The 18,126-nt window shown below is 43.1% G+C and overlaps 1 protein-coding gene across 9 annotated transcripts in view; it reads left to right on the top strand.

Moving 5' to 3' along the window:
- LOC132954942 (serine-rich coiled-coil domain-containing protein 2-like) overlaps positions 1-18,126 on the top strand; it is a 35,446-nt gene that overhangs the window by 1,824 nt on the left and 15,496 nt on the right. For 7 of the 9 annotated variants that reach the window (XM_061027484.1, XM_061027491.1, XM_061027488.1 and 4 more), the window contains exons 2-6: positions 12,775-14,006; positions 14,099-14,266; positions 14,378-14,554; positions 14,937-15,001; positions 16,381-16,554. In XM_061027484.1, the coding sequence (XP_060883467.1) occupies positions 12,818-14,006; positions 14,099-14,266; positions 14,378-14,554; positions 14,937-15,001; positions 16,381-16,554 (1,773 nt within the window). In that variant the 5' untranslated portion in view covers positions 12,775-12,817. Of the gene's footprint in view, positions 1-10,169; positions 10,542-10,590; positions 10,900-12,774; positions 14,007-14,098; positions 14,267-14,377; positions 14,555-14,936; positions 15,002-16,380; positions 16,555-18,126 lie in introns of those variants that run through there. The other 2 variants (XM_061027485.1, XM_061027486.1) reach the window with 2 other exon arrangements.

Genomic DNA, 18,126 nt, shown 5'->3' with positions numbered 1-18,126 from the left:
TACCTGTAACCCATGCTGAAGATGTAGAAAGTCTTGTTTTGAGCGACCCAAACCAAAAAACCCAAGCATATTGAAACAACAACAAAAAACAAAACAAGGAATCCTCAATTTTTGGAAGCGAAACTCAAAATATTTAGCTATTTGTTCTTCAGGACTGGCTCAGCTTTGAGGTGTTGGTGGTGGAACGATAGAAGTCTCTGACCAACAGCAGAACTATGTGATGAGTTCACTGACTTCAAGTTCATGTTTATTGTGTTTCTGTCGGTGTGTATTTTAATTTCAAGGCAGTAAAGTTGTGTTGAAGTGTCTCCAGACTGAGAGAAAGAGAAGCTCAGTGAGTGAGTGAGTTCATGTGAGGAATGCTAACAATGCACGTTCTACATTTCTCACATCTTTCACCACAATAATCCCCTTTTCTAAAATTCCAATGGTTTATTTCTTATAATCCCAAATTGGCGTCTTTCCAGTGATTACTGTCGATTATGTCCGATAACAATTAGCTAATGAATCCACGCAGCGCGGCCCATTTCATACTCTGTTAGATGTGGACGCAGGAAGAGGGGTCGTTGTTGGCATCTCAGAAATAACAAACGCATCCACAGTTAGCAAGATGGTCTCAGCCCGCTAGTGGTTGCCATGGTTACTTCTTATTTTTTCTGCTTTTTGGTGGATTTGTAAATTTAACTGTGCATACCGCCACCTGCTGTGTCGGAACGATGTTACTAATTTGAACGCAGACCAGCGGGGGAGAAGGGAGGGGGGCGCTATCGTGCCATGTGAAAACACCCTTATTCAGCTCTTTGTGTCTTTCCTTTAGAAATGGTGTCACTCAGTCGTGCCTGGTTCTCTCTCTTTGCCTTGTAGAACATCATTCAGTCCTGCAGATCTTTTCTTTCCTGTTGTCTCTTCAGGCTCCTTTAACTTTGTTGGTTCCTCTGGTACTTTATCCATTTGGTTTTCCCACTCTTTAGTACTGCAGTCCTTCACACCTGTTGATCCTGGCTTGTTTAGTTTCACCTGCAGAGTGTTTTATCTGCTAGAAGAACAGAAGCTGGGTCCTGAGGGAACTTGCAGACACTGTGACTGATCCTTGTTTTAGTCCTTGACAGTCTGGCGGAGGTCCAGTTCTTCTTCCATCTGTCTCTCTCTTTCTGATGTTTCCGCCCTGCTGCACTTTCTCTGCTAACAGATAATTCATCCTCTGGCAACTTGAATCCCCGCTGAGATTAGGAATCTTCAGCAGAGGAAAAACAAGAATTCACAGGGTGGAAAAACTATCACAGATTTTTATTTTACTTCTTTTATATCGTCAGTCTTTGTCATGTTTTTCTACACGTTCTGGTATTTTTTTATTACCAGCATACTGTAACCGTAAAAGCAGTTTGCCCACACCAGGATGTAGACTGTACCCAGCCCCCTAACTGTAATTGGACCTTGAATAAAGGGATTCATTAATTTGTGTAATTGCACAGGGCCTATAATTATTTCCGATACATCGTAATGTTGGAAGAAGGCCTGCAGGATAAAAGAAAATGTGCAATGTGTGATTGCATTGTCTGCTAGTGCACCACTGATTAGAAGTGCAGTAAAATAACAAGAATGAATGTGTTTATATTTATCTATCTGTATGGATTGTACATAGTTTAGAAACAAACAAACAAAATAAAGAAAAACAAATAAACTAAACTCTCAACCAGTTCACTTTGAACTCCTTTCACTGGACAAGAAAATGTCTCTCCTGCAGCATGAAGGTCCAGCACCCGAAAGAAGCCTGCACAAACACTGGTCACGCTGCATTTATTTCTCCTGCTGCATGCAGGACCTGATTGCCAGGTGAACCCAAATTACTGCTCTCTTCCACAGAGATGGGCGGAGCACCAAGTTGTAAGCAACACAAGGAAAAGAGAGGGAGGGGAGAGACGACAGGACAACAACACCAACACACCACAGCCCATAACACACATGTAAACTCTTGATTTAAATTTGATACGCTATCCACAAACATTATATCGCAATACATAGGTGTCTTGATATTTTCTTGAAACTCTATTCTGATGAGACTGTTCACTGATGAAACATGGTAAATATGACGCAGAGGGAGGATATGTTGAAGAGTTTGGGTCCAGCTGATCAAAAATTAATTCCTCCAGATTGTTCTTGAGAACAAAAACACTGTAATGGATTAATAATTTGTGCAGCAGCAGTCAGAGTAGGGAATTAACTTTTATTTTGTTCACATTTCTCCCGGCTCTTTTTCTGAAAAACAAAATTATGCACATTCTCCTGCAGCTAAGATGAATATTTAAAGGCCGTTAACTTCCTGAGAGGGCGCTTTGTTTTTGCCCAGCATGGGAGGACAAGCAGGAAGGTCAGAAAAGCATTAAATATTAAATGAGATGCTTTGTTCGATGTGTCTGCAGGCCTCATTAATCTCTGTGGTTTATTGGTAAGAACACTCCCAGTTTAAAGCAGAATCATCAGTTAGCTTCCCGGCTAATGATCGGAGGCTTTCTCTCTGCTGACTCTTTGCTTTAATGACGTAGAATTACTGACCTTTCTCCATCACTGAATCTCTTTCTCTGCTGCTGATTCACTCGTCTCTCTCCTGGTAGCTGACTCCCCCTCTTTCTGTTTACCCTCTCTCTCCGTCTTTATGACTCTTTGTTTGCTCTCTTTCTTTATCCTCTCACTGAGGCGGAGGTGGGCTTACATTGCAGACAGTTTGTGAGGAATTTAAATTATTTGCTCTCTACAGGATACATAAAGATTCAGTATATCGTATATATTTCAGCTGCACAAAGAGGTTACATAGCTAAAAAAAGATTTGGTGGAACAAGGGAACTCAACAGCAAATAAAACATTAAGAAAACCAAACGAGTTATGTTACATGCCAACAGCAACCCTGATTCTCATGCATGGGCTGCCACGAATAAATGGGGCAAACATTAACAAGCTAGGTGTGATGAGCACGGACACAGTTAGCTGCTAATTGTTGCTAACATATCATGAAATAAATTTCTAATGTGGAGCTCAGACTTGTTGGACGGTCTGTTATTCCAATAAAGTTCACAGAGAGACAGATTATTAGTCTGATATTTACAGGAACAAATCTCCAAAAGGCTCCAACAGCACAAACACGGCCCAGAGGTTAAAGGTCAGAGACTGAATCAGCTGAGGTGACACCTAACAGCAAAAAACAAAATCAACCCGTCAAGTTGTCATAAATAGAGGAACAAGCTATAAAAACCAAAACTGTTTTTGTACCAGGATGTAAACATGTTTATTTTAACATGGGGCTCTATGGGGACTGACTCACTGCAGGAGACAGACTCTAGTGGACACTGGAGGAACTGCAGCTGTAAAGTTAGACATTTTAACATGGGGCTCTATGGGGACTGACTCACTGCAGGAGACAGACTCTAGTGGACACTGGAGGAACTGCAGCTGTAAAGTTAGACATTTTAACATGGGGCTCTATGGGGACTGACTCACTGCAGGAGACAGACTCTAGTGGACACTGGAGGAACTGCAGCTGTAAAGTTGGACATTTTAACATGGGGCTCTATGGGGACTGACTCACTGCAGGAGACCGCCTTTAGTGGATATTTCAGGAACTGCAATTATTGACACACCTGTATTAGATTCATTTGTCAGCCTTGGAGATTTATGCTCGATGAATTCAAGTTTTAATGCTCTAAACTTTTTCATTTAAAATAACAAATTTTTTGAGAGTTTTTAAACATTATCGTCCTTTAATCTTTCTCTGTCTTTATGTTTTCTGATCTTAATCTCCTCTGCCCTGTGTTCATGTATTTGACTCCCTGCTCCTGTCTTCTCCTCAGTGTGTTGTGCGTCGGATGGATAATTGATGTTTCCTCTCTCTGAATCTCTGCTGATGGTTTTGGTGGCAGGAAATGTTTGGTGAATCTTCTGATCTCTCTGACTGGGCGGGGCCTGTCTGAAGTGTTTCCTTTCTCTGATCAAATCAACCCGGGAAGATGATGCTGTTGTGCAGCCACTTTGTAGTGAGAGGTTTCCTGAAGCACACATCTCTGCTACAGTACTTCCTTTAACGTCATTGTCTGAGTTTTTTATCTTCTAAACCTCAGCCAGACTAGGTGCTTTGTTGAGTGGCACCTAAAAATCAGTTTTATCAGAACTTGTCATTTAAATTCTTGCTACATTATAAATAAATTAAATCCCTTAAAGGAGCTCTATTAAACTCACTCTCACCATGAATGATGTTAGTCTGGGACGCCTGTTGAGCAGCGTAGTGAGATGTGTAGCTCAAAAGCCTCGTTATTTATCTGATACTGGCATCAGTAAAATCCCTAATTTCAGCCTCTGCCTGAAACGCTTCATTTCAGCTACTGTCTCTCTGAGAGCATTATATGAGGATGAGAAATACAAAAACGTGATGATTTGGACGAGGAAACTGCTGATCAAATTCTTAAAAAAGAGCAGTCATGAGCTTTCAGCCTTTTAACCACTGCAGAGTTTCTTGTAACTCAGAAGAAAACATTCAGGTTCACTTCCCCGCAGCACGGTTTTCTTCTTGCCTGCATCCTGCGTCAGGGCGTAAAATGAGAATAGTGCGCTGAACTTTTCTCTTAAAAGCTTGGACTCTGGATTTCCCCTTAGGATTTACATTGTATTTGCTGCATTCATGTACAGTTGTGATGGAAAAACTGGCTCTCAGATAGTCGAACAAGCTGCAGGATTTTCAGGACTAAGTTTTGTGGATGAAGTGAGAAAGGATTAGCGGGCGGGAGTTTGCCTGTTGGTCGGGAGTGTTGGTGCAGAGCAGCAGAGAGAAAGAGCTTCTTTGTGGCAGATTAATGATGGTGCTGGAGGAGAGGGGGGTGATGGTGGAGTGAGTGAGTGGAGGTCCACAGCTCCCTGCACAACAGGGATGTTGTCTGTGCCAAGTTGCTATGAAACCAGAGGGGCAAAGAGAGGGGGAGGGTACCGGCACTAAAGGACTCTGAATGACCCTGGGGCAACATGTCCACCTTTAACTCTGTAACTCCTGAGCTCAAGATGAGACGATGAATTCACACAAACTTTTGTATTAACTTTCTATTTTTAGCAAAACAGGAAAACTTGTATTTGTATAGGGGCTAAGGTTGTAAACATTTCAAAACGTAAAACATTTTGATATTGTGTTTTAAAACTATATAATCTTGTCTTGAAGTTTCAGATTTTTTTATTCTGATGGTTCTTTGTTATAAAGTTATCATCATTTTCAGGACTTAAATTACTTGATTTACCTAACACCAGGCATTAACGATATGAACAAAGATTGTTAAAAACAGAGGACCTAACACTCTACCCTGAGGAACGCCACTGTTAATATCAATGACATGCAAACACCTGAATAAACAAGTGTTGAGTAGAGACGAGGGGAAATATCTTAAACTCAGTCATCTGTGGGAATGAAAAAATATAACACTATTATTACTCAACCCTACAGTGTGTGTTGGAGGTGAAGTGGTTAGTCCTTGCATGTAGTCTGTTTGTGTGTGGGCGAGGCTCATTCAGGCATGGTGCTGTTCATTCAGACATTCATTCGGTGTGTGTGAGGAGGCTGTGTGTGTGTGTTTGTGAGGGGGAGAGAGAGGGTGTGTGTCTGTTGGTTGGTTTAATGCCCAGCAAGACAGGGCGTTCATGCTGTATGTGTCATAAACGGCCTGAAGCAGGACTTTGAGTTAAAGGCTTTATATGCGATTTTTTGATCCAGCAGATGTCGCCCTTGAGCACCAGCATGAAACCAAAACAACTTGCGGTGCGTTTGTGGGTTAGCATGCTAATGCTAGCGATCTTTATTATGCTCGTATCTTCACACTGCATGTAAATTTACCTGAAATAAGCGTGATCTAGAAACACAGTTAAGCAGTGAGTACAGTATGTTATTCTTCTTTTCTCTAGTCCCTCAATTAAACCACTTTTATTCGCGAGGGGAGGAGTCAGCCGTCGGGCCGGCTATGTCAACATACAGAAAAAAAACTCTGAAAACATCACAGACAGTGGGACTCGGGTGTTACACCCATTGTAGACAGTCATTACTCATAGAGTTATTTTCAAGGGATGTACTTGATTTCTATTATATTTAAGTGTGAAAAATCACATGTAAGGCCTTTAATGTGTGTGTGTCTATGTTACCTGATAAAGACGTCATTTTTTTTTGTTGTGCCGTGCTCATACAGGATTCTGCAGGTATTGATATTGTTCGATTTTGATGAGCATTGTATCAGAGTTCAAATTCTGGTATTCAAACAACAATCAATCAATCAATCAATCTTATTTGACATTTTAAAGAAGGTTTTAACTTACACCCTGATAAAATAAATCCTGTGTGTTCATAGCTTGCGTGATTTGTCTGTCTGTTGTTTTCTGGCTCGAGGTACCTTTGAGGTATTGTCCCCTTGTTCACATTTCCATCCACCTCTTTTATCATATTCAATTTGTGCACTAGAAAAACCTGAGTGAAAAGGCTAAAAAAAACCAATTTTAATTAACTGAAAATGTGTGCTGCTAACGTTAGCCACACTCACTAATTCAAATTACATCATTAACCTGCAGACATTTTGTGATAAACTGTGCTCATCTTTGACTGTTTTCTGAGTGTTTTCTTACCTTTAGACTAGTTGGTTAAGACTGTAAGATTTTCTTGCACAACTTCAGGGGATAGTGAAAGGCTTGAAAAGGTCCAGAAGCTCCAGCAACACTAGTATGTAGCTTAACTTTTTATTACCTTATTAGACTGATGTGTTGAGTCCCTGATGAAAGCCACAAGCCGAAACGGGTCGCTGAAGCTTTCTGACCTGTTTAACCGATCAGGAAATTAGTCGGCTGGGAACATCCCAGAATAAAACTGTATCTTTGTTCACATCAAAAGTTAAAGAAAACACAATTTTCTTTTATTCACCATTTGAGCGCAGACCAAAGCTCTTTACACAAAGTAAGTTAATGATTATGTATTCACAAAGAAACTAAATGTTCAGCTTCTGAACTTCTGTTTGGTGTTTCATGCACACCTCTCTGTAAAAAGCCTTCCCAGTTTGTTATTTCCTTCCTCTGTGAATGCATACATATGTAAGCTAACTGTGAGCATCCTGACGTCTGGAAAAACCTGTCCCTCACTCTTCATGGATCAGATTTCCCCCACGTCCCGATGACACGCTCGGTCTGACAGACGCCTAAACACACCCAGCGTCCAACCAACAGCCATGAATAATACAAACCCAGCGCGGCTAAATGTGGAGTCTCTATTTAGGAACAGACCGAGAGGGAGTCAAAAAATAATTTATGTCCTCGACTGGACGGAGACACTGAGGACTGAATTTCACTGCATGTATAACGTTAATGATGTTTAAATGAAGATCAGGCTGCTTTTAGAAAAATATCTTTGTTTGACTCATTTCAGAGTCTGCTGGACAATAATTATTCTCTTAATTCACATTCATATCAAAGATAGCAGTCTGCTCACTTGTTTCCAGCCTGATTAAACATTTTAAAATTAGACCAAACTTTAGATTCTTAATGCAGCAGCGTTGCAGCGTAGAGAATAATGAACAAATACAACTACCAGCCAATCCGTGTCTCTGTGAACAAAAACATTTTGATGACAATCACTTTGAGAACGCAGCTTGTGGGTGTTGATGGACGAGGGAGCACGGAGCCAAACGGAACAGAGCGGACACTCAATGCACACGTCAGGTGGAAGTTCTGGGTTAATCTTGTTGCAGAAATCATTGTTGGGGAAAGAGATCTGGCTTTCATGAACATTTGGCAGTTTACATAAATTCATTTTTGCATCAAACCCTTTATGTACTGTAGAGATGCTTTAACAATGCCTTGAGCGAAATGACCCGTGCATGGTATCTTATGGAAGATATTAATAGTTCTCCGACTATAAAAACAGCATCAGAGAACAATTTATTTCCCTCTGCTGCTTCTCATAGATAAAGGGAACTCTGTTCAGAGTTCAAAGGTTCACATGTGACATAACCGCACACGTGAGGACACACTGGTTTGTGTTAGCGCTCTGCAGACTTTGACAAGAAGAGGGGGAAAGGACTTCAGATACCTCAAACCCAACAAAACAAGGGATTATGGTTAGACAGAGACAAGTTGAAAGTCTAGACTGAAGTTGCTCTGACCACACCTGTCCTCCCATCATCCTACCGGTCCTTCCTCTCCTTGATGTCCCTGTTTCCCTCCTCTCACCGTTTCAGTCTCTACCTGCACGTCACCAGAGGACAGAGATATTCTTGGCAGAGGGCAGAGTAACACAACCTCCTCCTCCTCCTCTCTTTCCTTTTCCTTCCCGTCTTCATTACAAAGCTTCTACCATCGTTTAAGACCTGATCTGTTTGTAAGAACAGGTGGCCTTGAAATCACGAAAAGCCTGAAAAACCACAGCAGTTTTTTTTATCTTTGGGTCTTGGTTGAAAAAGCAGAGAGAACTCCCATGATTTCCCCATGCCTCTAGATCATCTTTTTTTTCATTATTTTGATTGAGAGCCCCATGGTGGCGGAATTTACATACTTTATTACTACTTAAAAGTACAAAATAATATTATTAGTGTAGATTGTGAAAAAGAGGGGACCTAAAATTGAACCCTGAGGAACACCTGTTGACCTTATTGATATGCAAGAATAAATTACCTTTGATTTATTATTTTAGTAAAAGTAACAAATTCCATCTCTTGATTCAGCTCTTCCAGTTTAAAGATCTGCAGTTTGTTTTTAATTTTGAACGTTGAAGAGTTTTATTTTGGACTTTTAGTCATTTAATAGAGAAATACTACTGTTACTCAAAAAGGTAAATGGCTGATAATTCAAAAATGAAATCTTTGTTTGAGGAAAACTTACTTTGGGGTTTGTGAAAGGGGCCAGAAAATCCAGTTGTACATGTTTTTAAACATTTCCGAGCTCAATCCCAAACCTTGGGATCTTATTTTGAAGTAACTTCTCTTTGTGGCATCTCTGATTCAGGCTGAGGGCAGCAGCCAGTCGATCGATCTGGTTGCCATGGATTTATTTATCATTGATTGATAATGAAAGGGATCCCTTTGCCGCTGTTGGACCTGGAGCTTTGGCCGGCATGCTTTTTTTTATTTTCACCCTCCTCAAGCCCATTTTACATTTTTAAACCAATCAGACGAGGAAACACACACCAGAAAACGTCCTCGCCCTCCATCCTCGACATGGGGGAAGATTAATGGTGTCCAGTTTGCTACACACAGCAGGGTCGGTGCTGACCATCTGCTCTGTCTCTGGTCCATCTGTGAGTTTTGCTCTGGCAGCTTTTAGCCCTTTCTCAGTTCGAGGGTGTGAATGAAATCTGAGCTCACAGGCTGTGGAGAGACTCACCTGAGAGCCTCGAGCTGTCTGTCAGGAGACACACAGACTGTCGGTACTGAAATCAAATCCTGGCAGGAAGGAAGGCTGTCATTATTTGCGATAAGACATGTTTTAAAAAAATCTCCATAGTATCCAAAAGTACTGACGCTTTAAAAAAAACTAAAGACCTTCAGTCACATTATCAACTAAAAGATGCCGGTAGAGGAAGAGAGATTTGGCAATGTATGTGTGCAATTTAAAGGTATTATTTGGGTCTTTTTATTCCTTTATTAAAGAGACAGAAAAGTGTCGGAAATCAGGGAGAAAGAGAGTGAGGCATGTGCTGGATTTGAACCCAGATTGCCCGCTTTGAGGACCGTAGCCTCTGTACATGGGGCAAGCCAACTGACCACTATAGGCCCGCGTATTTGTGAAGACTGTGCAAAAGTTTACCCGCAAATTTTTGTTAATAAAAACAATAAATTACCTAATATAGGGTGCTTAGGACTTCCCTGGGATAAACTGTAAATGTAAGAACTGTAAGGACCTCAGATGGATGTGGTGACCTTTTTGTGGCTTTCTGGCAGACAGCCCTCGATTCCTCTCGGATCAGTGAGCGGAGAAGTGGAGCGTGAGGGCATCGAGGACACACTGTGTGACTTAAATGGATGAACAGCAGAGGAGGAGGAAGATCTAGGGATAATAACAGGTTAATGGAAGAGGGGAGGGTCGAGGTCAGAGGTCAGAGAAGGAGGTCAGGGATGGAACATAAATGAGGATAATGTATCAGGTTTTTGTCTCTGTTTTTAAGTGGATTTTCTTCCTCTAAAGTTTGGATGATTTCCAGTCCTCGGTCTCTGCAGATTTTAAAGAGATAAATTTAGCAGCAGGAAGGCGGACCACAAAGATATGGCTTCATATCTCTCAGCCTGTCAGTCCATCAACAGCAAGAGTCCAGCTTTAAGAACAAACCAGAGCTAATGAATAACCCAGTTTTATGGCTCACTGGTGACGTTTTGTAGTCGACAGTCTTAAGAACCCAGCTGATGTTTAAAGAGTGAAATCACAGGGAGGACTTGAGCTGCTGTAGACAGACGATGCATCTCTGACTCTGCAGCTGCCGAGGGGAGTTTAAAGCTCTGCCGCTCTGTTTCCTGGCTGCTCGGCTGTGAATCCATTAGTGAAAGTGACTGGTAAGCACGCTACAGTCCGAGCTCTTCATGGAGTACTTTATTGATATGGATCAGTCGATAACATGGGGGACAAGGTCAGGACACGTAAGCAACAACGGAGTATCTCTGGACTGAAGCCCTCGCAGTAAATCTGAAGTCACACTGAGTCATTTAAAAGCCGGCATAAGTCTCCTTTCTCTCTGATCTCTGACTTTGATATCTTCTCTTTGTTTCTGCAGACGCTAACCCTTGTCTTATGGGCCTTATGGGCCGGGTCAGTCTTAAGGTCTTTTTTTTATGAAGAAGCCGTAGAGGCTCTGTAAAAATCCGGGGGCTCGAGCTGAGAAGACTGAACCCAGAAACAGAAGAGCATGGAGCGGTAGTAACACACACACACGTTAAAAAAAGACGCAGGCGCTCAGGTGGACACAGGGCCTTAATCGAGACTGACTGCAGGTTTTTGTTGTTGTGATGAGTCTTTATGTTTCTCCTGTGGCGGTGACACAGCAGAGAGGAAGTAATGAGTCAGCTCGATGCAGCGTTTTGCAGGTTTTCTCTTCCTCTTTAGAGCCAGTCGAGAAAGACAAATATTAAGACCGTTTTTAATTTCTTTGAATCTTTGTAAAGACATAAGGGATGATGCTGCTTGGTCTCAGTCCTTGCTTTGATTCATTTTCTTTACGTCAAAGGATGAAAATGATCTCTAATCTGATATTTGTTCCTCTTACGTCTGTCCTGAAGTTGTGTCTTTTTTGCTTGTTTTTGATCTCTGGAGCCCTGCAGGATGTGCAGATGATCATTTTTTATATCACAAGTTTTTCATCCATCACACTCTGCTCTCTTCTGTGGGAGATAACCACGTCAGCTGTTTCTAGTCAGACCTCCAGGGGAAGCTTGTGATGAGGGGTACGGTGGCCCTGGGGGGACAAATGACAGAGGAGGTTGTGTTTTTTTGGACTTTTCTGTCGCACAGCATCAGCAGCGCCATGTGCTTCGACCTCAGGGCGGAGCAGAGAGATGTGATCTTGTTTTAATGTGGATTATTTGGTCTGATGAGAAACAAAGAGATGGATTCCAGAGAGGAGTATAAACCCTTTGAAGTTGAACCCTAATGAGCACAGGTTCATGGTTTTTTTAAACTCTTTAAATGTTGTTGTGGAGATAGCACAGATGGCCTAGTGGTTAGGTCGCGCCCCATGTAGAGAGGCTATAGTCCTCCAAACGGGCGGCCTGGGTTGGCTGTTCGAGTCAGGCCTGTGGCTCATCTCCCACATGTCTTCCCCACCTCTCTCTCTTGTCGTTGTTGTTTACCCATGAACAGGAAAAAATGTGAATTTTGTTCACTGACGTTTTGAAGGTTTGTTGAGACAGACAAAGACTCTCTAAATAATAACCTACAGCTATTGAGTCAGCAGACGAGAAGCACCGTCATAAAACACGTGTCACCAGGGAGAGTTCAGACATGTGTGTGTTTGTGTCTGTTCCAGTTGGTAACACATCAACTAACTCACACACGCACGCACACACACAAACACACGAGCACTCACACACCGTACCTGTTCTAAAAACAATCAGCTGCTCCTGCATTACAAGACGACAAGATAGTGATCAGACAAATGTTATGTAAATAGACACACCCGTCACATCCTGCAAGTGTGGTACCTGCTGCAGCAACACACACACACACACACGCACACACACACACACACACACACACACACACACACACACACTCAGACTCCTGCTTCGGGCTGCTTCTGACACACACAGCATGAATGCCCTGTCTTGTTGGGCATTAAACCAACAAAGACACACCCCCTCTCTCCCCCTCACAAACACTTACAGCCTCCAAACACACACACACACACACACACACACACACACACACACACACACACACACAGGTGAGACAGGATTTAAACTCTGAGGCGTGTGAAAACAAGGCGGGCTTGTTTCAGGTCTGCAGGGCTGTGAGCCTGTTTGATAATTCAAAGCTGGTTTGGCAATTAACTTTTTAAAAGCACGTTAACGTTACTTTAACCGGTAACTTTTATTGTGAAGAACTTAATAGAAATAGAAAGTGTTTATCAATGAGTAAACGTAGCTTTAGCCAATCTCATTTTCGACAACAATGATTTACATCCTTTGAGGTCAAGTCAGAGCCTTGGACTTCTTCTTTTAATTATCTTAACTCAGGACAGTTGGTCGACTCGCTAAAATGGTGATGCCATTAATCTTTCTCCTTCCTCTCCAGCTCCTCCTCCTGACTGTCTCCATGGTGAAGTGGGCGGGGTCTGATGTCAGCCCCTCCTCTTGACAACCCTCCCACCATGCCCACCATGGTTTCTCGGCTGCCCAAATTCGGCTCGCGACCTAAATTAGACACATCTTCTAACGGCGCTCAGATAGGACCGCCCCCAACTGCGAGCAGCTTCATCAGCAACCGCCTCACCAACGGGTTCTACCACCACCCTGGCCCAGCGGGGGTCAACGGCAGTTTAACTGCACCCCCTGCTTCTGTAAAGCAGAATGGATTCCTCAGGGTGCCCACTTCCTTTTCCATGAAATGGAGGAAAGAGAACGAGGAGGATGGCGAGCGGGAAACGAGGCGAGGAAAAGGCGGGAACAACGGGCAGAATCCCTCTGTCAATAACGTTCATCAGTATTATTCCCAAAGGCAGCAAGTGTCGCCTGTTTCGTCTCAAAGTGACGCTAAAAAGCCAACCACGATAACCCCTGGAAAGGGGCGTGGTCTTGGCCATCCTGTGACATCATCACCCTCAGTCCAGTCTAGAATCAGGACACTTCCTGTCTCTAAAAATGGATCTCTCGGTTCCAAACCGAGCGGAGCATCATTGGTGCAGATAAACGGCAGCAAACAGAGCCTGAACGGTTTATCTGGATCTAAAGCACGAGATGGGAAGCAGAACGGTTCTCTGAGACAACCTCAGATGTTTACACGTCCTGCTGGTCCCAGGCCAACGTCTGGTCCCGCCTCTCAATCAGGTTCCCCCCTCGAAAAGAAAACGCCCGCTAACCGCTCTCACTCCAGCGACAGCCTCGGCTCGGCTCAGCCCGTCCAGCTCACAGAGAAGGATCGTCTCCGATCACGTAGCCTCACCCAGGTCAGACGGCAGCCCTCCCCCAACCTCACCCCGTCCTCCACCTCCTCCTCCTCCCTCTCCAACAGCTCTGCAAAATCCCCCGTCACTGACCACACACCTGAGGGCGGAGCCAGTGGTGACGGAGTCAAAGGAAAAAGTTCTGTAGCAAAGACGGGGGTCAGAGTCCCCTCCCTCATGCCATCTTCTAACTTAAAAAAGCCCCTCCTACAATACCACAGCCCCGCCTCCAAGCCCAGTGGTATTAGCTATAAGCTATCACGCCCGTCACTCATCAAGCAGTCCCGCCCCCTGAGGGTGACCTCAGCCAATGAGCTGGAACTGAATCAGATCCATACACCTTCAACTGCTGAAAACAGCCCAGGTATGAATGATTGGTTAAAACATGAGGAATCAAACATTTATGATGTCATACCATCTGTTTAATAATAAATGTTTAACTCCGCCTCCTCTCAGAAACTAGCCCAGAGGCTCCGGAGACTGAGGGGCTTTCTGCAGAGCCTGTGTCCCAGGGAGAGGTGTCTATTCTGGGGGAGACGCTGGAGGACATGTCCCTGTCGTCCAGCTCGTCTCTGGACAGAAACGACACCAGTCAGGAGTACATGGACGACTTTGACAACCTCGGTAAGAAAAGATGCAGGAAGTATTTCCTACTATTTTGGTGGTGATAGCTATGGAAGCTGTAAAGGGTCAAAACTGTGAATACAAACGATCTTGTGATCCTTGTGTTTGTAGGAAACGGAGGTGTAGGCATCCTGCTCATGTCCACAAAAAATGATGAAGAAGACTCAGGTCTTGACCAATCATGCGCCAGGTTTGATGACGACAAGTCGGCTGTTAATTGTGTCACCAAGGCAACAGGACTGTGCTTCCTGGACGATGGTGTAGACTGGACGGGGATGAGTCCGAGTGGTGAGCTTGGATTACGATTACTGTACAGTTTTTTTTAATTTTTTTTATTTTTTAATTTTTTTAATTTTTTTTATTTATCCTTTATTTTAGCAGGGAGGACCCACTTTACCAGGGGTGCCCTGCATCAATACAAAAATAGAAACAGCACAAATATAAACATATTAACAGTTAACAATAATTTAGCATCTAGACACTGAAACACATGTTCACACATGTCCATTTAAATGAATTCACATTGTGAAACAGTTACAATTTCCTTCCCGAGGTAGTTTGGACACAAGGTCTTTAAAAATGCTGAATGAAACAAGAGAGGGCAACAGTTTAGGAATGGTCTTCAATAAACAGGAGACACTTTTTAAAATAAAATCTGTTTGATGTCCAGGTGAGCGCGGGGAACATCGACTCCCCCATCGGAGAAGGACCAGTCAGTCTGACTACCATGAACAGGTAAGATTTCCACCTTCCTACACATGAACTTGTATGAAATAAAGAAACAACAATAGGATACAAAAAGTTTTCAAGTTATTCCAGCAGATTTCTTCAGCCACCAGCAGCCGGTTCCCAATATATTATGTCATTAACTTAAAAGGTGGCTACCTGATTTTTAAGGACAGGTGCCTAACAGTTTAAAGGTGCAGCTGTGACAGTTTTCCTCTGAACTCCACCCTGGAGAGTCTGAGTGACATCATCCTCATTGTTCACAGGGTGTCAACGCTTCGCTTCACAGGGTGTCGACGCTTCGCTTATCAGGGTGTCGACGCGTTGCTTCGTCATCCAAACATATTTGGTGATCCTGAATCTGGACTGAAGCCCTGATTGTGGTTTCTGCTAAGAGAGGAGGCTGTTTAACTAATTCATATTTTAAATAATACCCACTCCATCAGAAGTCCAAGGAGCCTCAGTGTGAACGTTTAATTTACACATTCTGTGTACAAACTGCGGTCATTCAGCACTGCGCACTAAACCGCTGTTCGCTGCCACTGTAGCCGATGCTGCTATATCCACAGCGGTCCGTCTCCTATGCGTGCCAGCAGCACTGCCACGCTCTGCTTCGTTTCAAATACGGAGAAAAACCGTGAAAATCGGCTGTGAATAAGAAAAGGTTTTACTGTTACAGCAGCAGCTTGAACTGCATTTCATCTGAAAAATAGTCCAAATACACATTTTCTCAAAGTTCTGAGCTCTTAATACGATTAGCACAGAAATTAAAAGAATCTCAAATTTAGTGCACGTGGCGGTGAATGGGGTCAGACAGTGTTTGTTATTATTTCACTCCAGCTCTGTGTCGCAGCAGCTCTGCTCGAGTGTAAACGTAGTCAATATTGGAGATGCTTTTGAAAAATGGAGAGAGGTTAGAACACAGAAAGGTTTACAGACCCATGCAGAGCTGGATAAACACTGAAGCTTCAGAGTCCACCACATGGTGACCTGTGAGAGCATGGACTCTAGAGAGGAAGGGGGGGGGAGACAGCTCTCTACAATGTTTAGAATTTAGACTGCAGTACCCATTTTAAACACTAGGGGCATAGTTACATACTGCTCCATTAAGATCAGGAAGATCAGGGTGTCTAAATCTCGGATAACCAGCCCAGCAGTACATAAAGAAAAAATGTAAAAAGGATTTTTGATATAGTTTGATATATTTTGAGCAGGAGGCCAGATGGAGTCTAAGGAGAGTCAAACCGTTTGCTTCTATGCTGTTACCTTTTTCTTAACCGACTTCTTTCCTGGAGATGCTCGAGTGTTTTCTCCGCGGCTGTTTATGAAACTTTCAGAATAAATGCAGAAAAACAACAAAAACTGAAAGTGTCTCTGTCCTCCTGTAGGGCGGTTCTTCTCTGGACCTGTCCCCCTCGGACAGCTGTGGCTCCGGGGGTACCTACATGTGGGACGAGGAGGGCTTGGAGCCACTGGGGGTCGCCATCACGAGCGCCTCAATCAACACCCACAGCAGCACCACCCATCACATCGGGAGCTTTGACTCAGACCTCAACAGCATCGTAAGTGGTGAACCTGAATCTGATAAAGCTGATTTTGTTCTAAGAAAAGGAGTTTGTCAATAGATATAAAAAGACTTTGTTTAAAACTAAAGGCTCTCTGTGGAGTTTAAAACCTCCTCAAGTGCTTTGGAGCTGTTTGTCCTTTCAGGAACTCTCTGCAAACAAACGGTCTGCAGTTCTAAGACCCGATTCTGTCCGCTTGTCTCTGACAACAAAAACTCCCTGAAGTAGGACAGAGAAGGAAAACAGAGAGGATGCCGCTGGAATATTAAACTCATGTCCTCCTCTGTTTGTCTCCTCTCTGGTTTGTGTCACAGAACGTGAAATACATGAAATATCTTTCAAACAAATAACTGAGGGCTGTTTGTAGTAAAGCCAAACGATCTTTGTTTTTAAAAGAAGTGAGAGTGGAATATTCCTGCAGCATCGTCTCCGTCCTCCCTCTCTGTCCTGATTGGTTTCAGCTTTGACTTTAAAAAAACCTGCAGAGAAGATCAGGTCATGTGACTGCAGAGAACAAACTGATCCTCAAAAGGGCAGAAACAGGCCGAACAGAGGAACAGTAAATGTCAGAGTGGAGCGCCTGTTTTGAAGTCGGCTCCTGTTGAGCATTTTTTGAACCAGTCTGAACTCGAGGTCTCTCTGCAGAGCTGTCATTATCAAAAGCTGCTGTGATGTAACTATCTTCATCATCCAAACCAAAGCTCCTGAATGCAACACTCGAGCCGTGCACACATGTGCACTCCTAAAGATTTTCAGGAGGAGTGCCTCTGACTATTTAGTTTTTTATTTATCTAAAGGTGAAACAAACAAAAACATGATTTTTAACTTTTACAACTGATTTAAAGTCAAATCTTTGACCTCCGATTAAACCTTATTTCAGTCCTCTTCATGAAAACGAATGTATAAAAGTGTTCAATATGTCACCTCTCAGTATTCATCTGACCCTTTTAGTGTTTAATAAAACCTGTAAATTAATCTTAACAGACGTGCAGACTGAACGTATCTCCATCGAGACTAATCCGACCTGATTTGAAGGCTTAAATTATTTAAAAATTAAAACATCAAAGAAGGTGTGAGTCTCAAACCTCACCCATGTTTAAATAATGAGCTCCAGAAGGTCACAGGGATCAGACTTCTTCCTCTTCAGGTTTCATTCTCAGATTCAGGACTGTTACTTCTGTATTTAGCTCTCTGGCTCCCTCCTGTGTCCGGTTTGTGTATTACAGCTGCTCCTGCTGCAGTTCTCAGTTTACTCTGGTCCAAAATGTACAAGCAATGACAGTAGGAAAACCTCCCTCAGGGGGCCCCATCTGTCAGCACTCACTCATGTTTTCCTGCTGAGCGTTGCATGCATTATTGCTGTGAAAACCAAAGTTTGTCAAAGAAAATCAACGAAGAAAAAATGAAGAGGAATTATCCGTCTATAGGAAAGAAAAAAAACAAGATGGAAGAGGACATGCAGGAAAGGAGCCAAAGGTCGGATTCAAACCTGGGCTGTCTGCTTCGAGTTCTTAGACTTAAGCTTTATTTATCCCAGAGGGAAATCCAGTTCCACAGTCCACCCAGACA

The sequence above is a fragment of the Labrus mixtus genome, chromosome 21 (assembly GCF_963584025.1).
Source record: "Labrus mixtus chromosome 21, fLabMix1.1, whole genome shotgun sequence".
Taxonomy (NCBI): domain Eukaryota; kingdom Metazoa; phylum Chordata; class Actinopteri; order Labriformes; family Labridae; genus Labrus; species Labrus mixtus.
The sequence above is the reverse complement of the archived record's forward strand: the minus strand, read 5'-3'. Positions and strand labels throughout refer to the sequence as shown.